Genomic DNA, 24,173 nt, shown 5'->3' on the forward strand with positions numbered 1-24,173 from the left:
TCGGGTCTAGTTTTTCGAAGTCAAGTGAGGGTCTATGGAGACCATCATGTTCATGGCCAGAGGATGAGGCTTTGATGAACCAATTGATGGACCACTTGTGGTTCGTTGATCCCTAGTGTTTCGAACCATGGAGGCAATATCATTGCTGCATGATGTTTATTTTTTTTTTTTTTTTTTTTTTTTTTTTAACCTTACTTTTATTCGCATATAAATATATAATATTAATATATTTTTATGCTATTTTTAAAAATAATAAAGAATAACATAAAATAAATAATCTAAGCTTTAATTTTAGAGTGTAGTTAATGGTCCCTTAAAGCATTAGTTAATGGACAATTTTAAGAAAATTTTAATCACTTTTATAGAAATATAAAAAACCTATTAGGGCACGTTTAGTACTTTAAATAGGGATTACAACATGATTGCTAATCTTTATTATTGATAATAATAATATGTTGTAATGAAATAAATAAATATATTCATAAGTTTGGTTGTAAGTTGTAATATTATTACATTAGAATAAAACTTAATATCTATTTTAGGAAATATTTTACTCATACAATATATTTTCTAAATAATAATATTTTTGTAAATTTGAGAGAGAAATGAATTATTTTTTTATAATTTTTTTTTTCATAATTATTATGTACATATAAAAAGTTTGTTTATTTGAAAATATATTAATTTTATAAATCATTACACTTGCTAAGGAATCGTTATTAGATTCTCAAAAAAAAAAATTTATTATGAATAATTATTTCTTATTTTAAAAAGTAGATATCATAAATAATTATTATACTGTATAATAAAAACTAACCATAGAATAACTACTATTGCAATTTACATTCTACCATACATGCCTTCAAAAAAATTTACTATTTTATTTTTTCATAAAAAAATTTATAAAAATACTTCTTCAATGATTGGCATTTTGATTTAAAAAATATTCTCTGGGCTTTGGCAGTTTGGCTGCCATTAAAACCCCCCCCTAAAACCCTCTCCTTGCAATTCTGTCCCTCTCTTTCTCTCTCTGCATCACGTAACAAAAGAGAGATGATGCTTAAGTCTGTTTCCCTGAGACAAAATTACAACAGCGAAAACAGAGGCTTCTCCGGCACCGTCGTTGTGAGCGCCGGAGATGTAGACCTTCGAGCTTCTCTGACCGACGATATCTCCGCCACCAACTGGCCCACCTTAGACTCCCTCTCTCTCTCGGTTGAAAAGCCTGGCTCCTTCACCATAGACTATGATCTCCCAAACAAGGTACTCGTACTCTGTTATTCACTTCTCTATCTATCAAAGAAAACTTTGGGTTTGTAAAACATTTTTCTTATCTCCTTTTGCATTGTAAAACAACTGGAGAGACAGTACGGTTTGAGGGACCTGAGTTGGAAAGTCTTAAGTTGAAGTGGGTCAGTGTGTGTTTCAAGAAATTTCTAGTGTGTGTAAGAACGTGTGTAATAGGTGTGTGTAATTCCAAGTTAGAAATCGGTCACTATTTCAGTGCATTTCTAAATGTGTGTAATAGGGTGTGTACTAGTATTTTCCCATGAAAAAAAAAACTGTGAGGCATGCCTGCCTAGTTGTTTAGACAGGTCTCAGCAAACTATTAAAAAGAAAGAAAGATTTTTTATATTAATATTTTAGAACCCAAAACTTGAAATCCGAGGCATCTAGTTTTTCCTGATTCCGAATTTCTTTGTGTAAAAGACTGAGAATTGAGGATTCTAAAAAGGAATAGAATGGGTAATTCTTGTGCAGGATGTTCGGTTTCAATTCAAAAAGAAAGTGAAGGTGTTGGAGAAACCATTAAAGTTGACTTACACTCACATGATGGGTGAGAACCAGACTTCTTTGAATGGAATGCTTGAGCTCAATTCAGCTAACAAGCTATCGGTTGATTATGCATTTGATTTTGGGGATTGCAAGTTGATGTATAGCTATGCACATGGAGGGATGACATTGGAGCCATGCTATGACTTTGGGAAGAAGTCTTTGGACTTCACTATGTCTCAGAGGATTCTTGATGGTGATTTGATCGGGGCTTCATATAAGACGTCAAGCAAGACTTTGGGATTGGAGTGGTCATCTAATTCCAAGTACAACGAAAATTTAAGATTCAAGGTATGGCATTATCATGTATTATTTATCTTTTTGTTTGTATTGCCTCTTAATGGTGCTATAAGTTTACTTTATCGTATAGTTTTCCTGACTATGGTGCAAAATTTAAATGAACTCAATCTTTATTAACATGAATTAGAATGCTACAAAAATATCCAATAGGCACAATAAATATCCTTAACTGGAAATTTAAAAACAAGAACTTGGCAGTTGCATTCATCTTTTACTTGACTGATTAAGCATTATAACTATAAGCAAGAGCGCTAGAAGGAATCCTGTTTTGTTATACCATGGGCTTTAGAGTTTAGATGACTCCATATGTGCACAAATTTTGCTCTTGGATTGTTGATTAATAAAATCATAAATTAATGTAGCTCAATAAAACTCATTTATCCCACAATGTGGCATTTCAGGTTGGAGCATTAGTTTTCTTCATTTCTGACTTAAACAAGTGGCGTACTTGCTGTAATAAACATTTCTTTGGTTTTTATTATTGTATTTACATTGCCAAAATGGTTTATGCGAAACTATAAACACAGGATTTGGTTTTTATATGTGTGCATGTATTTGTATGTATAAAATATGTGTTTGGCAATATAGTGTATCCCTGAGGCCTTCTATAGTTTTCAGTTTGTGGAGACTAATAATTTTATAGATGGTCTATGATAATGACTAGGGACGAATACAAGTGTTCATTGGAGAAAGACTGTTGATTTCTTTGCAAATGTCTGATATGCCTTTTCTATTATTATTATTGTTTATTATAAAAAATAAAAATAAAAAATGTCGTGCATATCAAAACCTCTCCTTTAAATGCAAATCTTGCTGATACCCTGGGTGGAGACTGCCTAGCAGCATTATCATATTGGTAATTGGAATCAGTTTTTGCAATCTACCCCATTAACCAAAGTTTAGTGAATTCGATCCCCTATCTTATCTTAATGGCCTAATACATTTCCTTTAAGCACACATGTTTATCTCTCAGAAGGGCCCTTTAATTACTTGGACTTGTAAAGCTTTATATATGTATATTCCTGATAACTAGCCATAGGTTGTGTTTACATATTTTTGGTGTTCTTGGCTTCAAAAGTTTGAAATGACTTAATGCCAAGACCCAAGCTCCAAGGAAGTTTGAATTTTAGTTAATTGGGGTTCTTTTTTTTTTTGGTCCCCTCTTGAGCCATGGTTGCTGTTCTGCTTCTGTTCCTCAGCTAGCTTTAGCGCTATTATTTTGTGGCAAATGATATTCACCCATTCTTCTAGCTGCCCCTACATATTTTCCTGCATGATATCCAGAAGGTTTGAGTTGGTTTGAATTTTTAGGATTAATGGTTTAGTCTGATTATTGTATTTCTGGAACCACTTGTGTTACCTTGTCCATGCCATGATGCACATATACATCTGGATTAAGTGACTAAGTTTTGGGGTAACACTTCCTAGTAAATGTTCCACAGCACTGAATATTCACTCATGCTCTATGATGACAAAATTATGTCAAAACAATTTATTTAAGATACAAGTGGACAACAGGGGCTATCTGATCGAGTCTACTTTGAGTCTCTATGTTTCCCACCTAGCACCAATGATCAGTATGTACCCACTGGCTTTTGAGCTATGGGCATCGATCAATGAGGATGATAAATCATGACGGAAATCTGTATAAAATATTTTTCAACTCCAATTATGATTTGTGCCAACTTCTAGAACAGATAAATTGTGCCTTTTGGATATGAATATACATTTTTCCTATTTTACAACAAATCTACTGTTTTTGTCATGGAAAATTGCTTAGCTTGTATTATTCAATTTGAGCTACTTTGGTCCTTGGGTGAATATGAACCTCTTTGACTTGTGTAGGGTATCATCAAATAAATGACTCCTAACAAAAAAGTTCTTTATTTTCTAACTTTTTCTCTTGTGATTTTTCTATCATTGTATTATTATAAACTCTTTCGATTTCTTGTCAAGAATTTTAAACTCCATCAGCTTGGTTAGCAAATGTTTCCCAAGTAAACTTTCTTCTTCTGTAAGGATGTTCTCCATTGTCCCATTGTCAGTGGATATATTTTACTGCTAATTTACATGTGAGCATATCTCTTGTACATGAATTAATCTTGATTTAAGTCTCTGTTTTACCTTTCAGATCTCTGCATCATTCGATTTGGCAAAGGGATTACACATACCGAAACTAAATGCTGAGAGCACCTGGGACTTCTAGCTGTAATGTTTCCACTTATTTGCTGGTTGAGACCCTTTCTATGAAAAAGTAGCTTCCTTGAGTTGGTTATGGTCCAAACTTAAAGACGCTTTTAAATACTCTTGATTAGATTTGAAACAGCTCTTCAGCATTCCATTGAAATTTTGACATGTTAAGTTCTGTTAACTGATGATATTTCCAACTAGCCTGCCTGTATTCTTGTCACCATGCAAATAATCAAACATTCTCAGGAGCTCCACCAATGAATGATTTCTTGGTTCACAGAACTGCAAGCCATATTCGATTTTTGGTTTGGAAGGTAATCTTGCACCTTCTAAGGGTTTGGGTTGGTGAATTTTATTTTGTGTCACCTACATGTGAGAGAAATGTTACATACTTATATATCCCCGTTACACATAATACCAGTTTGTCATACCTAGGAATCTGATTTTTTTTAACCTGTCAAATTTTGACTCAGGCTGATCCAAGTATCTAACATTAGTCAGAATATAATTTTGTATAGAATTTTTCTCTCAGTATCTGTAATAGCTTCAAATAAATATATAAATAAAAATTCTTATCTCTATACATAATACATATAACTTGATTCTCTGCAGTGAATACCACAAATCTTTTCCTGCCACTATTTGTTATCAAGAAAATTGATGGTAAACTATGGGTCCAATTTTATTGCACAACATAATAACTAAAACCAATGAAACATTAAATAATTGTTGGACGAAAGTTACAGAGGTGATGTACAACCTTTTTCATTATGCAGTGTTCAAAGAACTAGTTGAAGTATAATATTTCAAGCCACTTAATTAAAATCTTTCTTGTGTTTGCGCAAAACATCTCGTGTAGCTTAGGAACCTAGCTAGAAGCTTATAAAGACGTAGTTAGATTGAGTTATTGGACCACCACATAGATCAGTAGTTAAATACAAGCATATGAATGACATACATGTACTAGTACTTTTGATGTGGCACTACTTAGATCAATACTTAAATACAAGCATATAAATTACATACATATTGTTAGGGCCAAAAATAACAATTTATAGAAAACATGCTGCATGATAGGGGATGAATAGCTGGAAAAAGAAGGATGATGCGGCAGTCCAAATAAAATAAATTACAGTCAGAAAATGCTTGAAATGCTGACAAGTGGCATTATTTTAGTTTTCCAGAAGGAGTTACAAGAGATTAGAATTAGTTGCCTCGAGCAATTATAGGAGCACATAGATACAACAATGATATGTGCTAATTGACGTAGTCAACATGAGAACAATTGCCTCAAGGAAATTATAAGAGATTATTGAGACCAATTGGCTACATGACAAGTGATTGTGAGGGAACAACACATGAAAAGTCAAACATGAAGTAACTACTACGACCTCAAGTATAAATAGCAGTTCATTCTGCATGAAAAGGACTTTGTGAACACATAAGAGAACTTATTGAGATAAATTCTAAAATCATTTGTACTTATTCTTAGAAGATCTTTGAATCAGTACACTTCAATCTTAAATTTGAATTTATGCTTGCTTTCACTCAATTTGTTGTTAGAATTATGATTTAGGATTTGAGCTAACTTGATTTACTTCAAATAAGTTAGCTTCAAACCAACTCACTTTGATCTACTTTACCTCAAACTAGTTTACTTTGAATCAGTACACTTCAAATTAGTTTGCTTAGAAATGTTTCACTTCAAACCAGTTCACCTCGAATCAATTGACTTTGAATCAATGGCATTGGAAATTACTTAGAGCCTGTTTGGATCACACTGATTTTGAGTGATATCACTTAGTGAAAACTGAGTTTCCAAAACACGTGGGTCCCACAAAAAATCTTGTGTTTGGCTTGGTTTTGAGTACTTGTTTCCATCACTCAAAACTCAAAAATTTGAGTTTGAGTGAATTCAGAAACAACATTTGAGTGTTTTCAAAAATTGAGAACTGATTTTCAATGGGTGGGGTCCACAGTTTTGGCAAAAAGTTGAGTTATTAGAATGAGATATATGATTGAGTTTTTAAACCAAACAAGTGTTTTGCAGGTTTTGAGTGAAAGTGAGATTTGAGTTAAGAGTTATTAGTTTTGGGTTTGAGTTATGAGTTATGAAAACTGAGCTATTTCTAAACCAAACGAGCTCTTAGTCTCTTAGAAATTGTAATCACTTTAGTTTTTCATCTTTCATTGTTACTTGCATTATGACAAAAAAAAAAGTCTTCTTAAGTAAGGCATTTCCAAATCTTGAATCTTAATCCACAAAGTCTTATCTCACTTTGAATTGGGTTTTCAGCTCAAGTTTCATTTCAAGTGACTTGCACATGAGAAAGTTCAGCATGTTTCCGAAACATGCAATACCTTCTCCTTGCACACATGTACTAGACCTTTTGATGTGACATTCTCTTTAATACATTTTCATCAGGATGAAAAAAGTGTCTTGGAACAGGGTCACAATAAACCCTATTTCAGTATCAATATCATAAAATATAGAGGCAAGTTATTCAACTTCCTATAACCCTATTCCATCTCTTTTTTTTTTGCTAAATAAATACTTTATTTCCTGCAAAACAAAGATATAAAATCCAAATTGGGCCTGTGACCATCTTGATCCAAAGCCTGACTAATCACAGGCGACAGATTAGAGATGGGAACTGGCCCATTCCAATTCAAAAGGGCAGCCCATCTAGCTAAAAGATGAGCTACTTCATTACCTTCCCTACAAACAAAAGAAAATTTTACATTATCAAAGCCTTTAGCAAAATACAAAATATCCTCCACCACAAGCTTAGTACTCCAATAAGGCGCTGTCACTTGATTTCTCAGGGGCTCAATAACATTTCATGCATCTCCTTCTATCACAACGTTCTTAAAACCTGCATATGCTACTCTTTGAATGGCCAACAAGGCTGCATTAGCCTCACCAGATAACGGGCTACCTGGACACCTCTGCTCTGCCCAGGCAACAACAACGTTACCTTCCTAGTCTCTTCCCACTACTGCCACTGAAGTTTTTCCTTCTCTAATTGCAGCATCAAAATTCAATTTTATCCAAATTGGTAGAGGTGGAAACCAAGTTTTGTCCTTGGAGGAATTTTTACACTGCAACTTCCAAGCTTGCTTATGTTCCTCAAAGGATTTATACACTTGCCTTGCAAGATCAACAAGGGCTATTTTAGCTCCTTCCACCCAAGCTTTATTCCTACACATCCAAACTTGGTCACACATAATTGCTGCAAATAATTGGAACTCTTTAGAAGCTTCATCGTCTAGATCAAGAAAAGGTTTTGGGTTGATAATCAACTTCGCCCAATCTACTATGGATATAGATTCCAAAGTATTCAACCTCAACGACCATGGGCTTAGGAGCCAAACTTGAGCTGCCCAGTCACATTGCAAAAATAAATGCTCCAAAGATTCTGGAGACTTTCCACACAAGTGGCACTCAATTGATGGGAGGGTAAACCTTCTATTTAGAATCAAAGATGTAGGGAGGATTTCCCAAGCCAATTTCCACAACAAGTTTTTGAGCCTAGCATGAATTTTCATCCTCCACAATACCTTCCAATCCTTGCTTTGCATCACAGGATGAGAGATAGGGGAGGGAGTTCTAATAGCATTATAAGCTGATTTCACAGAAAATTCACCTAAGGAATTCAAGCACCAAAAAACTTGATCATTGACTAATTGCTGAGAGAGGTGAATGCTGAGGATTCTATTGACTATTGTTGGCTCAAAAAGATCTGAAAGTAAACCCATATCCCATTGTCTTGAGTCCTGATCAATCAAGTCAGCCACTAAATAAGCTTCACAAGTAGCTCCACTTCTAACTCGAGGGATTAAACTAGGCTCATTTGGAATCCATGGGTCTTCCCATATCCAAGTGTTCAAACCATTACCTATCCTGTGACATAATCCTTTTTTAATCACTTCTCTACCACCAAAAATACTTTGACAAGACCATGATGCTGCTTTTGGCACAAACATTCTCATAAACTTTTTACTTCTCACATATTTCTTATTGAACACTCTGACCTACATCTTATCAGCATTACTTGCAACCTCCCAAGTCATTTTAGCCACCAAGGCTTTGTTCATGTCTTCTGTTTTCTTGATGCCTAGCCCACCAACACATTTTGGGGTACATATAGAGTCCTAGCTCCTGAGGCAACTACCCCTTTTATTTTCCTCTTTAGAACCCCACCAGAAATTTCTGTTCATGGCATCCAATTTCTTACAAACTTTTTTTGGAAGGAGTAGAGATGAAGCTTGATAAGATGGAATAGAAGAAGCCACAGAAGAGATTAGAGCAGTTCTACCTGCCTGAGAAAGAGTCTTCATCTTCCAACCCTGCAACCTTTGCCTCACTTTATCAATGATCTCCTTAGACGTGGCTTTCTTATCTCTACCTGAAGCCATAGGAATGCCCAAGTATTTTTCTTTTCTATTGGACCTCTGAATTCCAATATAGTTTGCCAACTGAGATCTTACTCCTTGGTTCACATTTTTGCTGAAAATTATCACTGACTTCAAGAAATTCACCTTTTGACCAAACCAATCTGAGTAAGTGTCTAAACATGCTTTGATACTCCCATGTTCTCCTCATCTGCTTGAGCAAAGATAAACAAGTCATCTGCAAATTGAAGGTGGGTAATTGGCATCAGATCAGGAGCTAATTTATATCCAATAATTTTGTTATTTACTGCTTCTCTCTCAATGAGTCTAGCAAGAACTTCAGCTGCAAGGATAAATAAAAAGGGAGAAAGAGGATCACCTTATATCAACCCTCTCTTGGGCTTGAAGAAGCTAAAAGGGCTGCCATTAAGTAAGATTGAAAATGATGTTGTAGTTACACACTGCATCACCCATTGAGTCCAAATACCTGGAAAACCAAAACCATGAAGGACTTTCTCAAGGAAGCACCACTCCAAACGATCATACACTTTCTCCATATCAATTTTTAATCACATCCAACCTTTTTCCCACTTTTCTTCTTCATGTCATGGATAATTTCTTGGGCCAAAAAGGTATTCTCTTGAATTTTCCTTCCTAGAATAAAAGCTATTTGCCATGGAGAAATTAGCTCAGGGAGAACTAGCTTTAATCTGTTGGCCAATAGCTTGGATATGATTTTGTACAAAACATTACATAAACTTATTGGCCTGAATTGGGAAACCATCGCAGCATTATTCCCTTTATGGATGAGAACAATGAAGGAATGGTTTATTTCTCTCAACATGTACCCCTTTTGAAAGAAAGTGGTAATAGCTTCAATGACTTCACCTCCTATTATATTTCAATAAAACTTGTAGAAATGGGCTAACATTCCATCAAGACCTAGTGCCTTACTAGAATTCATGCTGAAAACAACATCTTTAATCTCCTCTAAAGTCGGAATTTTTGAAATCATCTCAATATCCTCCTCAGACAAGCTTGGGCTTATCAAATTTTCCATGTTATCAGGAATGGAGGGATTAGACGTTTTAAACAAATTTCTAAAAAAACTTTTTGAAACCCATGAACCTTGCTAGTTTTTTATAAAGTCAATTGAATTCTAACACCTTCTGATTATGGTGGTGAGATGGAAGAATTTGGTATTAAGATCAGCTGCAAACAGCCACTTTATTCTAGCCTTTTGCCTCCATAAAGTTTCCTCCCTTTGGAGCCATTCTTGAAAATCTAGGGTCCTATATTTAGGGTATATAATTACATGGAAAAAATTTAGGTCCAAATTGACCCAAAGGGTGCTGTTGATTACACACGTGGAAGTCCACACAACCAATCAACCATACACGCAATGGGCAAAATCATGAGTTCAAAACACGATTTCAGTTAAATTGTGAAATCTTGTTTTCAAGACACAATTTCAACAAATTAAAATTACAACTGAAATCATGTTTTAAACCCATGATTTCATCCCTTGTGTGTACGGTTGCGTGCACTTTCATGAGTGCAACAACAATTTCCCTTGACCCAAAAGAGCACGTAAATGGACAAAGGATGATAATTATTAGGATCAAGGGAGTCATCCCATTCCCCAAATTGTGAAGTGCACGTGCGCATTAATCAAAGCTGCTACACCAACAGACCCTTCCGACCTGGGTCTAAATGGTTTCCATGTCTCTAACTCGCACAAGCAGAATTTAGTAATTCGCCAGAATGTTTGACTTGACTTTAACATGAAGGCCAAATAGTGGCCGATGCAGGCAAAAATTACCTAGAATTGGGGATGCTTTAGCAAAGTAATTGCACTTTTTTCTGGCCGAAGATGCAAAAAAGACTATATTCCAAAAATAAATATCCTTTCTAGTCAAAATTATAGCTTGTTTTGTTAATTAGTGTGGTACATATTACAATCTGCATTCTCCTAATTCAGAACAAATAAATTGAGCAAGAAATATCCAAGACCTTATATGGAGTAACAGAGCCTTGCAGAATAATCTCAAGCTTTCAACTTAAGATGAAGGCATTGGAGGGTTATTGGGGTTATTCGGAGGGGGAGGCGGAGGCATTGATGACTGTGGCATTAGGGGCCTACCAGGCTGCTGCTGTAGGGGTGGAGGTGGTGGTGGACGCCACATAGGTGGTTGGCCTCCCATTCCCATTGGTGGTGGGAGAGGCCTTGGAGGAGCTTGACCTGCCTGTGGAGGGGGTGGTGGCATATTCGGGGGAGCTGGCCTGAACTGCTGGACTTGATGCATCATAGGTGGTGGGATTGTCTGACCTGGTTGCTGTGGCTGAACCTGCCAAGGTGGCTGTCCAGCTACTGGCATAGGTGGGAATGCTGCACCTTGAGGTGGTGGTGGTGGTCGGAATGCAGGAATTGGGCCTGGAGCAACAGTGCCATTTGCAAAGGGGCGTGGAGGCATGGTTCCATTGGACTGAGGAACATTTGAAAGTGTTGGAGGCCCACTAGCAAATAAAGTGTGAGGCCTGCTCTTTTGGGCAGTAGGATTGCTCGCAGCCAAAACTCTCTCTGCAATATAATTTTAGCATGTAAACAAAGCAATGTTCTTGATGACAGCATGAATTTTACCCTACTAAAAGCAGCAGCTTAAAAAATCCTAACCTGCTGGAGTACCATGACGCTCCCCTTTAGTATCCTTCTTATATGCATATGACACTGTAATTTGACGGTTGCAAAGATATTGGCCATTCATTGCCTGGAAGAAGATCAATACCAAATCAATTCATAAATAACTAAGACAGGGATGCTAGTGACATGGGTCACTTATGTCTTAGTATATGTCACAAAACTAGAATATCTTTCTCAATGTAATTAAAATAAGCTCATAGAAGACTAATAAAAACAATTTTTTTTTTTTTTTTAAATGTAGATCCAATCGAATTGTTGATCATGTAAGACTAGGCATCAAGCTATAACCTAGTGGACCTCAATTTAGATATAAAAAATAGATAATAAACCGGAGACTGAATAACAAACTAATGATTGATCTAAATCTTGTATTATTAAACCTCATGTTTCTCACACAGATTTGGAGGATATGAAAATATCAGCAAAGTACAAATACCTCAATAGCTGCATCAGATGCCTCAAAAGAGTCATAGCTAATGAACCCAAAACCACGTGAATTTCCTGACTCGGGGTCTCTCATGATCTGGAAAAGGACAAGTGCTAAAGATCAGAATCCTTGTAACAGTCAGAGTTATAATCAGTAGAATTCACACATTAGAAGAAAAATTATGCATTCAGTAGAAATGTTTGAGCCCAACCCTTGTGCCATGCAAAGAGAGGCAGGAAGAGATCGGAACCCACTTAAGAGTTAAGAGGGGTTCACATCCAGTTCTCCTAAAACAAAAATAAACCCAAATAAGAAAAACCAACACGGAGAGTTGAAGGCCACACAAAAATGCTCATCAAGTAGCACTAAGATTTCCATGATCGAATTACCATTAAACTTAACTTCAGGAGGATAATGGTCTAACTCACCAAGAACTTGGGTCATTGTGGTACCAGAACTGGAACAGAATGTGATACACCACTTACCCCATAACTTGGAACACTGGGGATAGGCTAATATACCAAATTATAGATGATTATGTCAGAAGTTAGAAAGTGACAAGGTAGACTTTAAGTAAAAATTTTATTTGTAGTATACCAAAAACCTTTACTTAATATGGTATTTCATCAATAGTAACTATACGGTCTTTCAAAAAATTTATAGGGGAATAAAGCAATACCAATATAGCTAAAGCTATCAAGGAGCAGCTAACAAAACCAGTTTCTGGGACGATGCAAGGAGTGAAAGAAGCAAATGTATAAGAAAATGACTTAGAGAAGACAAAGCAACTCTTCTTTTAAATAAATTAAAAAAAAAAAAAAAAAAAAAAAAAAAAAAAAAAGAAGAAACAGAGAAACTGTTCTCCAATTTTCTACAGATTATAGAATCGCTTCCATGAAAGAAGAAAGCAAGGCCTAGCGAAAAATAGCTGCTTCTTCCATTGATTTACCCTTTTCTGGATTTACCATATCAAGGATATCTGATAGATTCAGTTTCCTTTCCTATCACATGAACCAGACTAACGCTAATTTAGCATACTTTCAAAGCTTCCCCACAATCTCATAAAATGCATGAAGCTATGAAGGTAAAATAATGAATAAACCTACAATTTACAAAACTCTGACAATCTCCTTATAAAAAATAACTGATAGAGAATGGTCACATAAATGACAAGTGAAGTGATAACATACTGGCAGGAAAACTGCATCCTCCATGCATAGGCATATGAGATTATAGATGACTATAAGCTAATGGCACACTCAACAGTTGCATAAAAACAAAGGAATAAATGATATGCACAAACGAGGTTATATAAACTCTAGGGCTGAAAGAAATTTTATTAATATATTTTTTAGGTGGTGGATAAGTGAGTCTTGGACCCTAAGGGGGGAAAAAGGGGAGATTCAAACTAGTGACCTCCACTTCATGAAGTGTGGTTCCCAACTGCTTGTTGTAAAGGGAGAAAGATTTATTATCTTCCCATTTCAACTTTAAAATAAGAAGAATACATGTGGCCAACCCTGAATTTAATTTGTTGTTGTTGTGGTTGTTATAAGAACACCAACAGCCTTGTTAGTGAGTAGCTAGTTTGCATAAAATCATTCTACATTTCTGAAAATTTTAGAAACAGGTAAAAATATTTTTAACTAAGCAAAAGAAAAGCCAGAAATTTAACCTTAGGATTTGTAACAATGACTCCAAATGCACTGAAAGTATCATATAGAAGCTTCTCATCCACATCCTGTAAAGAATATCAATATAAGACAAAGCTATAATCAGTAACTTAGCTTGTGTTAATTGCATAACTCTGATAGAATTTAACTTACAGGGTCAAGATTCCCAATGAAAAGGTTTGCTCCAACATCCAAGCTTTTTTTATCTTGGGATGCCTAAGAAAAATAAAACAAAAACACAGCAATAGTTCATCAAATCAAATAAAACAGATACAAAGATGTCGGGATGGAACAGAACAGTAAAACCTTTCAAATGTAACAGTGCTTCATAACTTATATAGAACACAAATTATAAAAATGCCCTCAAACAGTAGTTGAGGAAAAAAAATACCTTATTCACACGTATTGGCTTTCCATAAAGTTTAATCATGTTTAGCACCTTGATTGCCTGCATGGTTGTTAACAGGGCAAAGTCATTGGTCAAAGACTCAAAAGTAAAGAACTAATGAAGGAAGCTGACAGTAAAATTTTGCAGCTACCCATACAATCTTAACATGAACTTGAAAATTTTAAAGATAGCATGATCACAGTAAGTGATCAACACTTACATAGTCAGCATCTTCTTCACTTCGGAACTCCACGAATCCATATCCTTGATGCAAGTTTGTCACTCTATCCTTGGGAACATAAACATTCACTGACATAGAAAAGAGGAAAGATTATATATGGGCAGTCTTACAAGCAGATTAAAGGAATATATATACAGTAACAAAAATAAAAGAAACACAGAATAAACTACTTGGCAAAGAATACCACCACCCATTTGATCGAAAAGGTTTATCAATAACATTTTCCCCAAAAATGAATCTTAACAGGCCCATTTATAATCTATTCTTCCCTTTCCATTAGGTGAGGCGAAATAAAGTTCCAGAAGAAGATTAGAATAATGGGGAGCTTCACATCTAATGGATGGCATAGAACAAGAAGCACGATGCCCAAAATAACAGTAAAACTATAGGCCCAAGCTAATCGAGAAGTGGATTGGGTTTCTCTTTCTTTGATAATTCAATTGTTACAACAAGTAGGGGGAGGGGGATTTGAACACTGGTTTCCCATATAAAGGAGACCAAAAATTGCCACTTAGCTAAGGGGGCTCATGGCGAAGTAGATTGGTAATTGATGCAATACCAAAACAAGCAAAAAATAATAATAATAAAAAAAAATTATGATCTGGAGTTTCAAATTTACAGAAAAAACAAGGTTTCCCAAAACAAAAGTAAAAACACAAAAAGCATGTTGCACAACCAATGTCAATAATTTCTATAGAACTAAATTAGGAAAAGAAACAAGTGAGGTGGACATATACCAACAGGGCCTGCTTGAACAAACAACTCCCAAAGTAACTCCTCCGACACCTGCAAACATCAAACACAGAAGAAACCAAGTTCAACACCAAAAATTAAAAACCCTAACTACAACCAAACCCAATAAAAAAGCAAAACTGAAATTCCAAAGATGGTAAATAAATAAAAAGGAGAAAGAGAAAGGAGGACCTGAGGGTCGAGATTGCCGACATAAGCAGTGGCGTCCTGGTTTCTCTCGGCAGAGTGTTGACCCAGCAAATTGGCTCCAACTCCGGGAGCTATTCGAGTCGTCATTGCTAGGCTTAGCGAAGAAGCTTCACTCTCTTTGTGAAACCCTCACCCTCTCTCTATCTCAGACTATTTTAGTTGCACACAGAAATATGGACTCTCCCTTGAAAGAGTTGCGAAGGGCTTCGCAGCGCTACCTCTCTGGGACTGGGAGTGATCACTGGTCATAACGTGATGTGCATGATCTGTTGGGCCAGTGGGTGGTGAACCCATTTAATATTGGGCTTACTGGATCACGTCAGCCATATACATTATATACCAAATTATGGACCATCTATCTACTATAGGTTTCTACAATACTTTGAGGTATAATTTTTTTTTTTTTTTTTTTTTTTTTTTTAAGTACGAAGACTCATGGAGCACAAGTGCACAACTTTTGTACCACAAGTTTGATATGATTGACAAAGAGTGATAGATAAAAATAATAAGAGGCCTATGTGAAAGTGATGATTAAGTGATTCACCATTCATAGTCTACCATTTTAACAAGTTGTGCAAGAACTATTTAGTTTTTTTTTTTAATATTTAATATAGAAAAAGCAAACAAGTTTTTTTTTTTTTTTTTTTAAGTTTTTAATATAGAAAAAGAGCGTGTTTTTTTAGTGATTGGTGACAAACTAATACGTCACCAATCACTAAAAAGTAATTCAATATTTATTTAATATGTTGTTAAAATGATGTCGATTACATTAATTGTTACTTCAATTTATAAGTTTTTTATAATAAAATTCTATTACCCCCCCCAAAAAAAAAAAAAAAAAGGTAATCATTTGTTCAACTTAGGATAACAATGTTATCAGCGAAGATACTCATGAATATGATATGATTGGTTGGATAACAATCAATGAATGCAAATAATAATAACAAAAAATAAAATCAGGTATTAAGGTGTGATACCTTGTTTCTCCTCATTTTTAACTATTAAAGATATTTTAAGCAGTGATTAATGGGGAACCATTTTTCTGAGTTTTGTTGTGATATTAAATTACATATAACAACTTGTAACCATTAGTGTTGATTTTTGGTCATATAATTATATTTGTGTTTGTATTGGCTCCTTATGTAGAGATCATTGTTGTTGGTTGACATTAAATGGCTCATTTGATGAACTAATATTATCGAGGTTAAACTAAGTAGGCGAAATGGTTTTGCCAAGTAGGTGATGTGGCTTTGCAACTACTAAGCTGACTAAATGTTTCATGTCGTGACTGAGTAGGGTGGGTTCTCTCTCTCTCTTTATATATATATAATGAAAATTGAAAGCTATATTTTGGGGAAAAAAAATGTAAATTATACCTTCTAAGTTTAGGATCATTTGACTTAGATCTCTATATTTTAAATCTCTAGTGTGGGATTGTTTGTAATTTCATAATTTTATATATATTCATCAATGACAAAGCCACTAAATGCCAACCACACATACAATTTCTATAAATGGTTTACTTAAATCATGCCATGTCAATTAATAGTCCAAAAAACATATAATAGGTAAAATAATCATGGTTTTAAAAGCCGAACCGAAGGCAAATCCAAATTTGCCTGCAATTCCTAGTCAAACCCGATATTTGACCAATTTTGGAGGTTTTTCCAAACCGAACCAGTGGTCGGTTCTCAGTTCAACTAGTCAGACCAATCAATCCGGTCCAATTTTTAAAACCATGAAAATAACTCTATAAAATTAAATAAACTAAATTTTAAAAAAATTCGAAGAAAACTAAGCAAAAATAAAGAACAAGGAGTTAACTATTAGATTGATGTTAGAGATGCTACAAATTTTATTATATAAAGTTTACAAACTGATGTGCCGTGAAGCATTAAAAAACAATTCAAACATACATTAATCCAGTAATTAAAGTTAATATCAATCACAATTATGGACACATTAATTTGTGAGCTTTAGGTAATAGTACTACATTTAGTATTTTCCTAACCATTGGCCACAAAGTGCAAAACCCATTAAGTCGCCCAAGCCATCAGCCACTGAGTTAAGACCACTCAATAACATGGGTGGCAAGCCATATGGCGGGGAACTTAGCAACATGTCAAACCTACACTGAACGAGTTACTCTAGGATCAAAATTTTTACCACACTATTTCCCACAACTATCCTATGTGGTAGACTTAAGTGGCTACAGGCTACCTATAGTTTTCACAAACATTTTTTTGTCCACCACTTACAGATAGCCATATAGGATTATTGTGGTAAAGTGTGGAATAAATTGTAATCCAAAATTTATTCATGTTGAACCAGGATCCATTAGCCCTTTCTCACAACATATGTCCTATCAACCTCAAGCAAGCCTCCAAGTTGCTTAGGTGTGTGTGCGAACAAACACCCACGATCATATCCAATCATCCATCCAACAGCCACACACTGCCATTATTCAAAGGATAGCAAAACTACCTCAAACCGGTTTCCTAAACTAACTGCTATGATACTTATGCAAATTGTAGGATGTAAACAGAGTGCTGCCTTGTACCAGAGTGAACAGTAGCTTCTTTCCCCAGCCATGCTAAACAGACCTTGTTAATGCTGCAAAAATGACATAACAAGATGTTGACGTACAATGCCTGGCAAAGCTGGAGGCACAAAAGTAACGAGAAGAAATAAGCAAAGGTATTGACAGGGAGAAGATAAAATACAACTAACATCAAACAGAGCATTGTGAAGCTCATCAGCATTGACAAAACAAAACTTCAACCTAGGAACAAGAAGCAGGTAAAAACATTAAAAAAAAAAACAAAAACAAAAACAAACAAGCTAGAAGAATTGTGTATTATAAATTATAAGCCCAACAAAGGGGAAGAAAAACTATCACTAGACATTTAATTATATTGAAGCTTTAACACCTATTCACAGCTCAAAACAGCTTCAAATCAAGTTTCCAGAGCCAATCACCAAACTAAAATTGCCAATCAGCATCATCCATCAACTCAAAATTAATCAAATTGAATCATTTGCAGCTATAGATCAAGCTACAAACACATCCAACTCAATCACCAAAACAATAATTCCACAAAAGCTTATGCTGCAGCCTCTTCATCCTAATCAGGATCAGCATCCACAGAAGCCAAACCAAGTTCCTCCTCAACCTTTCCATACATTAATAACGTTCACTGGGAACTTCTTAATTGTCCAGATAAAATATGTTACATAATTCCATTTCAAACATGACAGGTTCACAAAACACTGGATCACAACAGCCCATGGTTTCTCCCTCATCTAAAATTTTGGTCAATAGAAGAAGAAAAAAAGTAGAAACACTTTTCTTTTCTTTTCTTTTCCTTTTTATAATTTTTTTTTTAAAGTAGGAACACTTCATGACATCTAGGACTCCAAATACCAGTAGATTTCCTATCCCATAGTAAAGATTCAAAAGCAGGAAGAAGCAAAATGTAAGCAGGAAACCAAACAAACCTTCCCGACTCCAGGTGATGGTTCATCATTAAGTTGTGGGCATGGGATGATGATTTTTACCAGAGTACCTGCAAATCACATTAAAACTTCAAAATGCATAAAATCTATCAAAATGGACAAAGGAACATTTTTAGGGGAACAAAGATAGAAGGTTATGGAGGCTTCTGTTTGTGTAAATTAGGCCTGATTCTTTAAAGCAGAATGTGGGACTACAAAAAAGCTGTAAAACAGAAAGATATAACACAGAAAATCAATATACATGCAAAGAACCTTAACAGGTGAAATTGACTAAATTTAAAACAAAGACTACAAAAAATAATCAGCAATTAGATCAAGGTTTTACCAAGTTTTCTGCATTCCTCTCTCATGTCTTCCAAGATGTCTTGATAATCATCATCATCTATGAGTTCATCTGTAGAAATCACCGGAGTTAGAGATACAATTTTTGGTGGCCACTGCACCTTGTTGTAACATGAGCTTCGGCAAAACCAAGGAAATTAGTGAATGAACCTATAACTGAGATCCAAAATCAGAAGTTCAATTAAAATAAGATATTATATAAATACACACAAAATTTAGTTGCTAAATTAAATAAATCTACACACTAAGCAAAATCAGATTACAATTCACCTGCAATAAAGTCTGCTGCTGTGCATAAAACAATCATTCTCTCACTTGGGTTTAGGTTGATTAGCACCCTGGTTAGCACATCTAACAGTAAGTTTTATCATACAGAGTACTGCCTTGTACCAGAGTGAACAGTGGCTTCTTTCCCCCACCATGCTAGACAGATCTTGTTAATGCCGCAACAATGGCATAACAAGCTTGTCAAGATTTTGAGACATACAATGCCGGGCAAAGCTGGAGGAACAAAAGTAACGACTAGCGAGAAGAAATGAGCGAAGGTATAGACAGAGAGACAACAATATACAACTAACATCAAACAGAGCATTGTGAAGCTCATTGCCATTGACAAAAAAAGAACTTCAACCTAAGAACAAGGGGAAAAAAAACACTAGAAGAGTTGTGTATTACAAATTATTAGCCCAGCAAAGAGGAACAAAAACTATCACTAGATGTTTAATTATATTGAAGCTTTTACACCTATTCGCAGGTCAAAACAGCTTCACAGAATTAAATTTCCAGAGCCAATCAACAAACTAAAATTGCCAATCAGCATATCCATAAAACTCAAAATTAATCAAATTGAATCATTTGCAGCTATAGATCAAGCTACAAAACACATCCAACTCAATAACCAAAACAATAATGCACAAATGCCTATGCTGCAGCCTCTTCATCATCCTCGTCAGGACCAGCATCTACAGAAGCCAAACCAAGCTTCTCCTCAAACTTTATCCATGTCTTAACAACATTCGGTGGAAACTTCTTCTTAATCGTCCGTATCAATCCTTTTGCCTCCTTCATCTTCTTCTTTTCCACCAAACCTTCAACCAAATTCTTCATCGTTGCAAAATCCGGAATCTTATGCACCTTCACACTCTCCTTGAAAACCTTATACCCCTTCTCATAATCCCCATTCCTACATAAATAATATACCAAAGTCCTAAATGTGGCTGCATTTGGATTACACCCATTTTCCTCCAACCCCTCATAAACCTTCTTGGCCTCATCCATCAACCCACTCTTACAATAACAAGTCATCAAGTAATTATAACTAATCGTATCGGGTTTCAACCCCACATTACTAATCTCATTGATCAATGCCTTCACATTCTCTGGGTCACCACCGTGGGCATACATAATTCTCACATTATATGCCGCGACATCAATCTCACACCCCTTCTTCACCATCACATCCCACAATTTCTCGGCCTCCTCGCTCTTCCCCTGCCTGTACAAAGCATCCAATATGGTTGTAAACGTGACCGCTGTTATCTCCACCCGCTTCTCCTCCATCTCCTTCAAAATCTCAACCGCCTTCTCAGGCGAACCAGCTGCACAATAGGACTTAACCAAAATACCATACGAAATCTTATCCGGCGAAAACCTGTATCTCTTAGGCATTTCATCGAACAGTTGGGGGACTTTATCAAACATCTTGGAATGATTGCAAGCCGCTAGCAAGGCATTGAAGGAAACCGCCGATCTCGGAGTACCCAACTCGTCCATTTGGTCAAAGGTCCTCATGGCGTGGTCAAACATGCCAGCTCGGCCGTAGGATCGAATCAAAGTTGACAAGTAAGGCTCCTCTTTGATCTTAGGGTCATTCTTGTGAGACTCGATGAGGGACTCGATGTCGGCGAAGCGGCGAGACTTGGCGAGGCGGCGGACGGTGAGGTCTTGAGCGTAGCGGGAGGAGGTGGGGGAGGAGTAGTGTTTGGAAACAGAGGAGTAGATTTCCAAGGCTTTGTCAGGGTCGTACTCGGTTCGGAGTTTTGATTTGGCTCTGGAAATGGAGATTGCAGCGGAATTGGTGGGGGTGGGGGTGGTGGTGCAGAGGTGACGAAGATGACGGAGAGGAATGGAAGAGGACATTTTTTTTTAGGGGATATGGGAGAGTTTGAGGAGGGTGGCTTTGCTCTGCTAGTTCAAGTTCGAATATTGTATGTAGCGTAGTAGTAGTGGTTTTTTGTTTGAGGGTTTTGTGTTTTTAGGGTTTAGATGTTGTGTGCTTGTGCTGCATTACTTGTGGAAAGCAGTTCCCGGTTTTGTTTGTATGGGAAACCATTTCCTAGGAATCTGTTTTCCAAATGAAACATAAGGCACAGTGGTTGTAATTAGTTCACTGGTAAAGTTTATTACTAATTGAATGGACAAAACTTATATACAGTAATTTAGATGTTGTTCTTTAGGTTCTCCTCTTAAAATTTAGCTATGTGACGATTGTAAGGACCAGAGAAACTAGCAACCCAAACCCACTTAGAATAGTGGCTAGATCAGTTCAACCGTGGCCCAAAACAAAGAATTTGTAAGAGAGAGAAACAAACAACAAGAGGGAAGCTCTACCCGAGGATAAAAATAAGGAAGAAAAAGAAGATGTAATTAAATGGATGAGCTCACTTCTCAATACAAGCTGGCCTGGGGAGGTCACAATTATACAAGAAATGTTACTATTCACTCTCTTCTCTCAGTGTTCTTTTTGTTTTTTTTTTCTATATCTTGATACTTGTGTCTCAATCCTCTTCTCTGTAAACCCTCTTTTTCTTATATACTCCTCCCTCCCTCACATCTCAACCTTCCATTTTTATCTAACAAATCTCCTCTCCTAACACTTGTCCATTTTTACATCTGAAAAAGGTGGTAGAATGAGTCTGTTTAGCTGTGACTTACATTGTTCAAGTCACTTCCTCATTAATGCAACTGATAAAACTGTTGCCCACCATTTAATGCGGAGGCAACAGGTTACTCCAAACTGGAAACCTCCCTTATGATTACTGATTCTCTTTCTTTAGATCCTTTTTCCCACTTGGAGCGCCTCAGATCCCTTTGACTCACCCCTTCCTCCTCGGGCTCGTGGCATCCCCACACCAATACTGCAACTCTTCAACTTCATCCTCGGTCCTCGAGCACCCACAATAGCACCCTAAAACTTTTGTTATTAACCTTAAGGTAAAAGCAAAGTTTTAGTTATACAAACAAATTACACACATGCCATGCGCGTTCCCGTGGTAACGTCCTTTCACCTATCTCCAGCACACTCCTGACGCTTCGGAATCCAAGATTTCACATTTATGGCGTCAGGCGGAAACTTGTCCCCCACATTCTATGGCTCAATCAAGATCCTACGATCCCTATTTTCCCTCACTTATAAGCGGGAAAATTACCGCTCACTTTTTACCTCTATATAAGGAGAGTTTGGGGCTGGCTGAAGTTAATTTACGCATTCTGGCAATTTGAGTTGAAGTAACCTCCAGAGGAGAACTTTTCCCTTTGCTCGTAGGTGTGTTCATCCTCACATTTCTTTGTTGTACAAGTTTATTCTTTCATACCATAAAACTCCATGGGTAGATACGCTAAGCTAGTAGATACTCCCGAGGCTAAGGCTATCTTTAGTGCACAATATAGGATTCCCAACAATGTTGAAATCCAACACTGTGAATACAGTGAATGGTTGGTCATGAACAGACCTCCTGAATCTGTGATCATTCTTATGATCGCCTTCATTGAAGGCGGGATGGAACTTCCCATGGGAAGGGTCACTAGGGACTATCTAATGAACTATAGGCTGACCCCCACCCAATACTCCCTAAACGTCTTTAGGGTCCTTGGGTGTGTAGACATGTTAAACTCGAAAATGGGGACCAACCTTACCTGGCACGATGTAAACTGGGTATACAACTGCCAAAAGGGGGAAAAAACCAAATATTACATCAAATGTAGAGTCCCCGATGTTAGGTTAGTCTCCTACCTACCTGACTCAAGCAAGGGTATGGACGAGGACTTCCTCATCGTCTCGGGAGACTGGCACGATGGATTACATTGTCCCACCCAAGAAGGAGAACCAAGTAGGGTTCTCGAGGACCATAGATGTGTATAGGGCACTACTTAACTTTTAAAATCTGAAAAAAGCTTCTTCTTCTTCTTCTTCTTCTTCTTTTTTTTTTTTTTATAAATGGCAAAGGTGTTCATAGCATTAATAATAATAACATCATAGATTGTTTACATTCCAATGACGAGGAATTACATTTTCATCCAAATATTCTAAGTAATTAGCCCCATTGCCAGCAATGGAGGTTATCCTATATAACCTTTCCTAGTTAGGGCCGAGCTTTCCCCAGGCGGGGTTCTTTGTTGTCCCCACCACTTTCCTTAAGACCAAGTCTCCTGGAGCTAACGGCCTCAACTTCACCCCCTTATCATACCCTTGTTTAAGTCTCTGTTGGTAATATGCCATTTTTACCGTAGCCACCTCTCTCCTTTCCTTGGCCACATCCAGGCTGTCAAGAAGTAAACGGTGATTTTCCTCAACATTGAACTGCTCAGTTCTCAAAGTTGGGAACCCTGACTCAAGGGGGATTTTACCCCATAAGTCATTGAAAAAGGAGTTTCTCCTGTTAATCTTCAGGGTATAGTATGATAGGTCCACAATACATGGGGCAATTCTTCCACCCATTTCCCTTTAGCGTCATCCAATCTTTTCTTCAACCTAGATACTATAACCTTGTTGGTGGCCTCGACCTGTCCATTCCCCTGAGGATAAGCAAGTGTAGAGTACCTGTTCCTAGTCCCTAGCTCCCTACAATATCTTCAGAAGGCTTTACTGTCAAATTAAAGACCATTATCCGAAATCAGTGTGTGAGGAATTCCAAACCTTGTGACAATATTCCTCCAGATGAACCTCTTAGCATCCATGTCCATAATGTTAGCAAGTAGCTCAGCTTTTACCCACTTGGTAAAGTAATCCGTGCCGACAAGGAGCCACCTTCGGTTCCCCATAACTCAGGGAAATGGTCCCACTATATCCAAGCCCCACTAAGCAAATGGCCAAGGGCTGGATAATGGATTTAGGACTCCCCCTGGTTGATGAATATTTGGGGCATATCTCTTGTTGGGGTTTATGCCCTAAAATCCAATTTATTGACATGTCATAAATAATTAAATTGTTTAATTATATGAGACTA

General features: G+C 36.6%; 4 protein-coding genes across 5 annotated transcripts; 1 reads left to right on the forward strand and 3 right to left on the reverse strand.

The window, feature by feature from the left end:
- The first annotated feature begins 956 nt into the window (after positions 1 to 956).
- On the forward strand, positions 957 to 4,581 carry LOC126732568 (outer envelope pore protein 24B, chloroplastic-like). The gene is made up of 3 exons (XM_050435501.1): positions 957 to 1,263; positions 1,762 to 2,124; positions 4,265 to 4,581. The coding sequence occupies exons 1-3, from the start codon at positions 1,054 to 1,056 to the stop codon at positions 4,337 to 4,339; spliced, it is 648 nt and encodes a 215-aa protein (XP_050291458.1). The 5' UTR covers positions 957 to 1,053; the 3' UTR covers positions 4,340 to 4,581.
- Positions 4,582 to 10,604: 6,023 nt separating this feature from the next.
- LOC126732565 (uncharacterized) lies at positions 10,605 to 15,306 on the reverse strand. The gene is made up of 9 exons (XM_050435499.1): positions 15,073 to 15,306; positions 14,886 to 14,934; positions 14,128 to 14,216; positions 13,911 to 13,967; positions 13,673 to 13,735; positions 13,522 to 13,587; positions 11,856 to 11,942; positions 11,393 to 11,486; positions 10,605 to 11,299 (listed from the first exon to the last, which is right to left on the reverse strand). Exons 1-9 carry the CDS (start codon positions 15,175 to 15,177, stop codon positions 10,779 to 10,781), a joined length of 1,131 nt encoding a protein of 376 aa, XP_050291456.1. The 5' UTR covers positions 15,178 to 15,306; the 3' UTR covers positions 10,605 to 10,778.
- A 1,619-nt stretch (positions 15,307 to 16,925) lies between these two features.
- Positions 16,926 to 19,390, reverse strand: LOC126732569 (splicing factor U2af large subunit A-like). Of its 2 annotated transcripts, XM_050435502.1 has the most exons (4): positions 19,219 to 19,390; positions 18,932 to 19,000; positions 18,589 to 18,656; positions 16,926 to 17,750 (listed from the first exon to the last, which is right to left on the reverse strand). In XM_050435502.1, exons 1-4 carry the CDS (start codon positions 19,253 to 19,255, stop codon positions 17,610 to 17,612), a joined length of 315 nt encoding a protein of 104 aa, XP_050291459.1. In that variant the 5' UTR covers positions 19,256 to 19,390; the 3' UTR covers positions 16,926 to 17,609. The 2 variants fall into 2 exon arrangements, 1 of the variants encoding a protein (XP_050291459.1); XR_007659501.1 differs by lacking the exons at positions 18,932 to 19,000; positions 19,219 to 19,390 and having other exon boundaries at positions 16,926 to 17,872; positions 18,589 to 18,922.
- Positions 19,391 to 19,522: 132 nt separating this feature from the next.
- On the reverse strand, positions 19,523 to 21,281 carry LOC126732564 (pentatricopeptide repeat-containing protein At4g36680, mitochondrial-like). The gene has a single exon (XM_050435498.1). The coding sequence runs from the start codon at positions 21,085 to 21,087 to the stop codon at positions 19,870 to 19,872; it is 1,218 nt and encodes a 405-aa protein (XP_050291455.1). The 5' UTR covers positions 21,088 to 21,281; the 3' UTR covers positions 19,523 to 19,869.
- Positions 21,282 to 24,173: the final 2,892 nt, after the last annotated feature.

The sequence above is a fragment of the Quercus robur genome, chromosome 6 (genome assembly GCF_932294415.1).
Source record: "Quercus robur chromosome 6, dhQueRobu3.1, whole genome shotgun sequence".
In the NCBI taxonomy this organism is placed as follows: domain Eukaryota; kingdom Viridiplantae; phylum Streptophyta; class Magnoliopsida; order Fagales; family Fagaceae; genus Quercus; species Quercus robur.

Bases quoted from the DNA above. Each gene is read 5' to 3' on its own strand.
- LOC126732568 (XM_050435501.1), top strand. From the start codon at position 1,054: ATGATGCTTAAGTCTGTTTCCCTGAGACAAAATTACAACAGCGAAAAC. The intron at 1,264-1,761 runs GTACTCGTACTC...ATTCTTGTGCAG, and splicing joins ACTATGATCTCCCAAACAAG to GATGTTCGGTTTCAATTCAA. The intron at 2,125-4,264 runs GTATGGCATTAT...TTTACCTTTCAG, and splicing joins ACGAAAATTTAAGATTCAAG to ATCTCTGCATCATTCGATTT.
- LOC126732565 (XM_050435499.1), bottom strand. From the start codon at position 15,177: ATGACGACTCGAATAGCTCCCGGAGTTGGAGCCAATTTGCTGGGTCAA. The intron at 14,935-15,072 runs GTCCTCCTTTCT...TGATGTTTGCAG, and splicing joins TCGGCAATCTCGACCCTCAG to GTGTCGGAGGAGTTACTTTG. The intron at 11,943-13,521 runs GTTAAATTTCTG...GTCCTTTTCCAG, and splicing joins TCATTGTTACAAATCCTAAG to ATCATGAGAGACCCCGAGTC.
- LOC126732569 (XM_050435502.1), bottom strand. From the start codon at position 19,255: ATGATTGTTTTATGCACAGCAGCAGACTTTATTGCAG. The intron at 19,001-19,218 runs GTGAATTGTAAT...TGATTTCTACAG, and splicing joins AGCAGCAGACTTTATTGCAG to ATGAACTCATAGATGATGAT. The intron at 17,751-18,588 runs GTTTGTTTGGTT...TTGTGCCTCCAG, and splicing joins CATCACCTGGAGTCGGGAAG to CTTTGCCAGGCATTGTACGT.
- LOC126732564 (XM_050435498.1), bottom strand. From the start codon at position 21,087: ATGTCCTCTTCCATTCCTCTCCGTCATCTTCGTCACCTCTGCACCACC.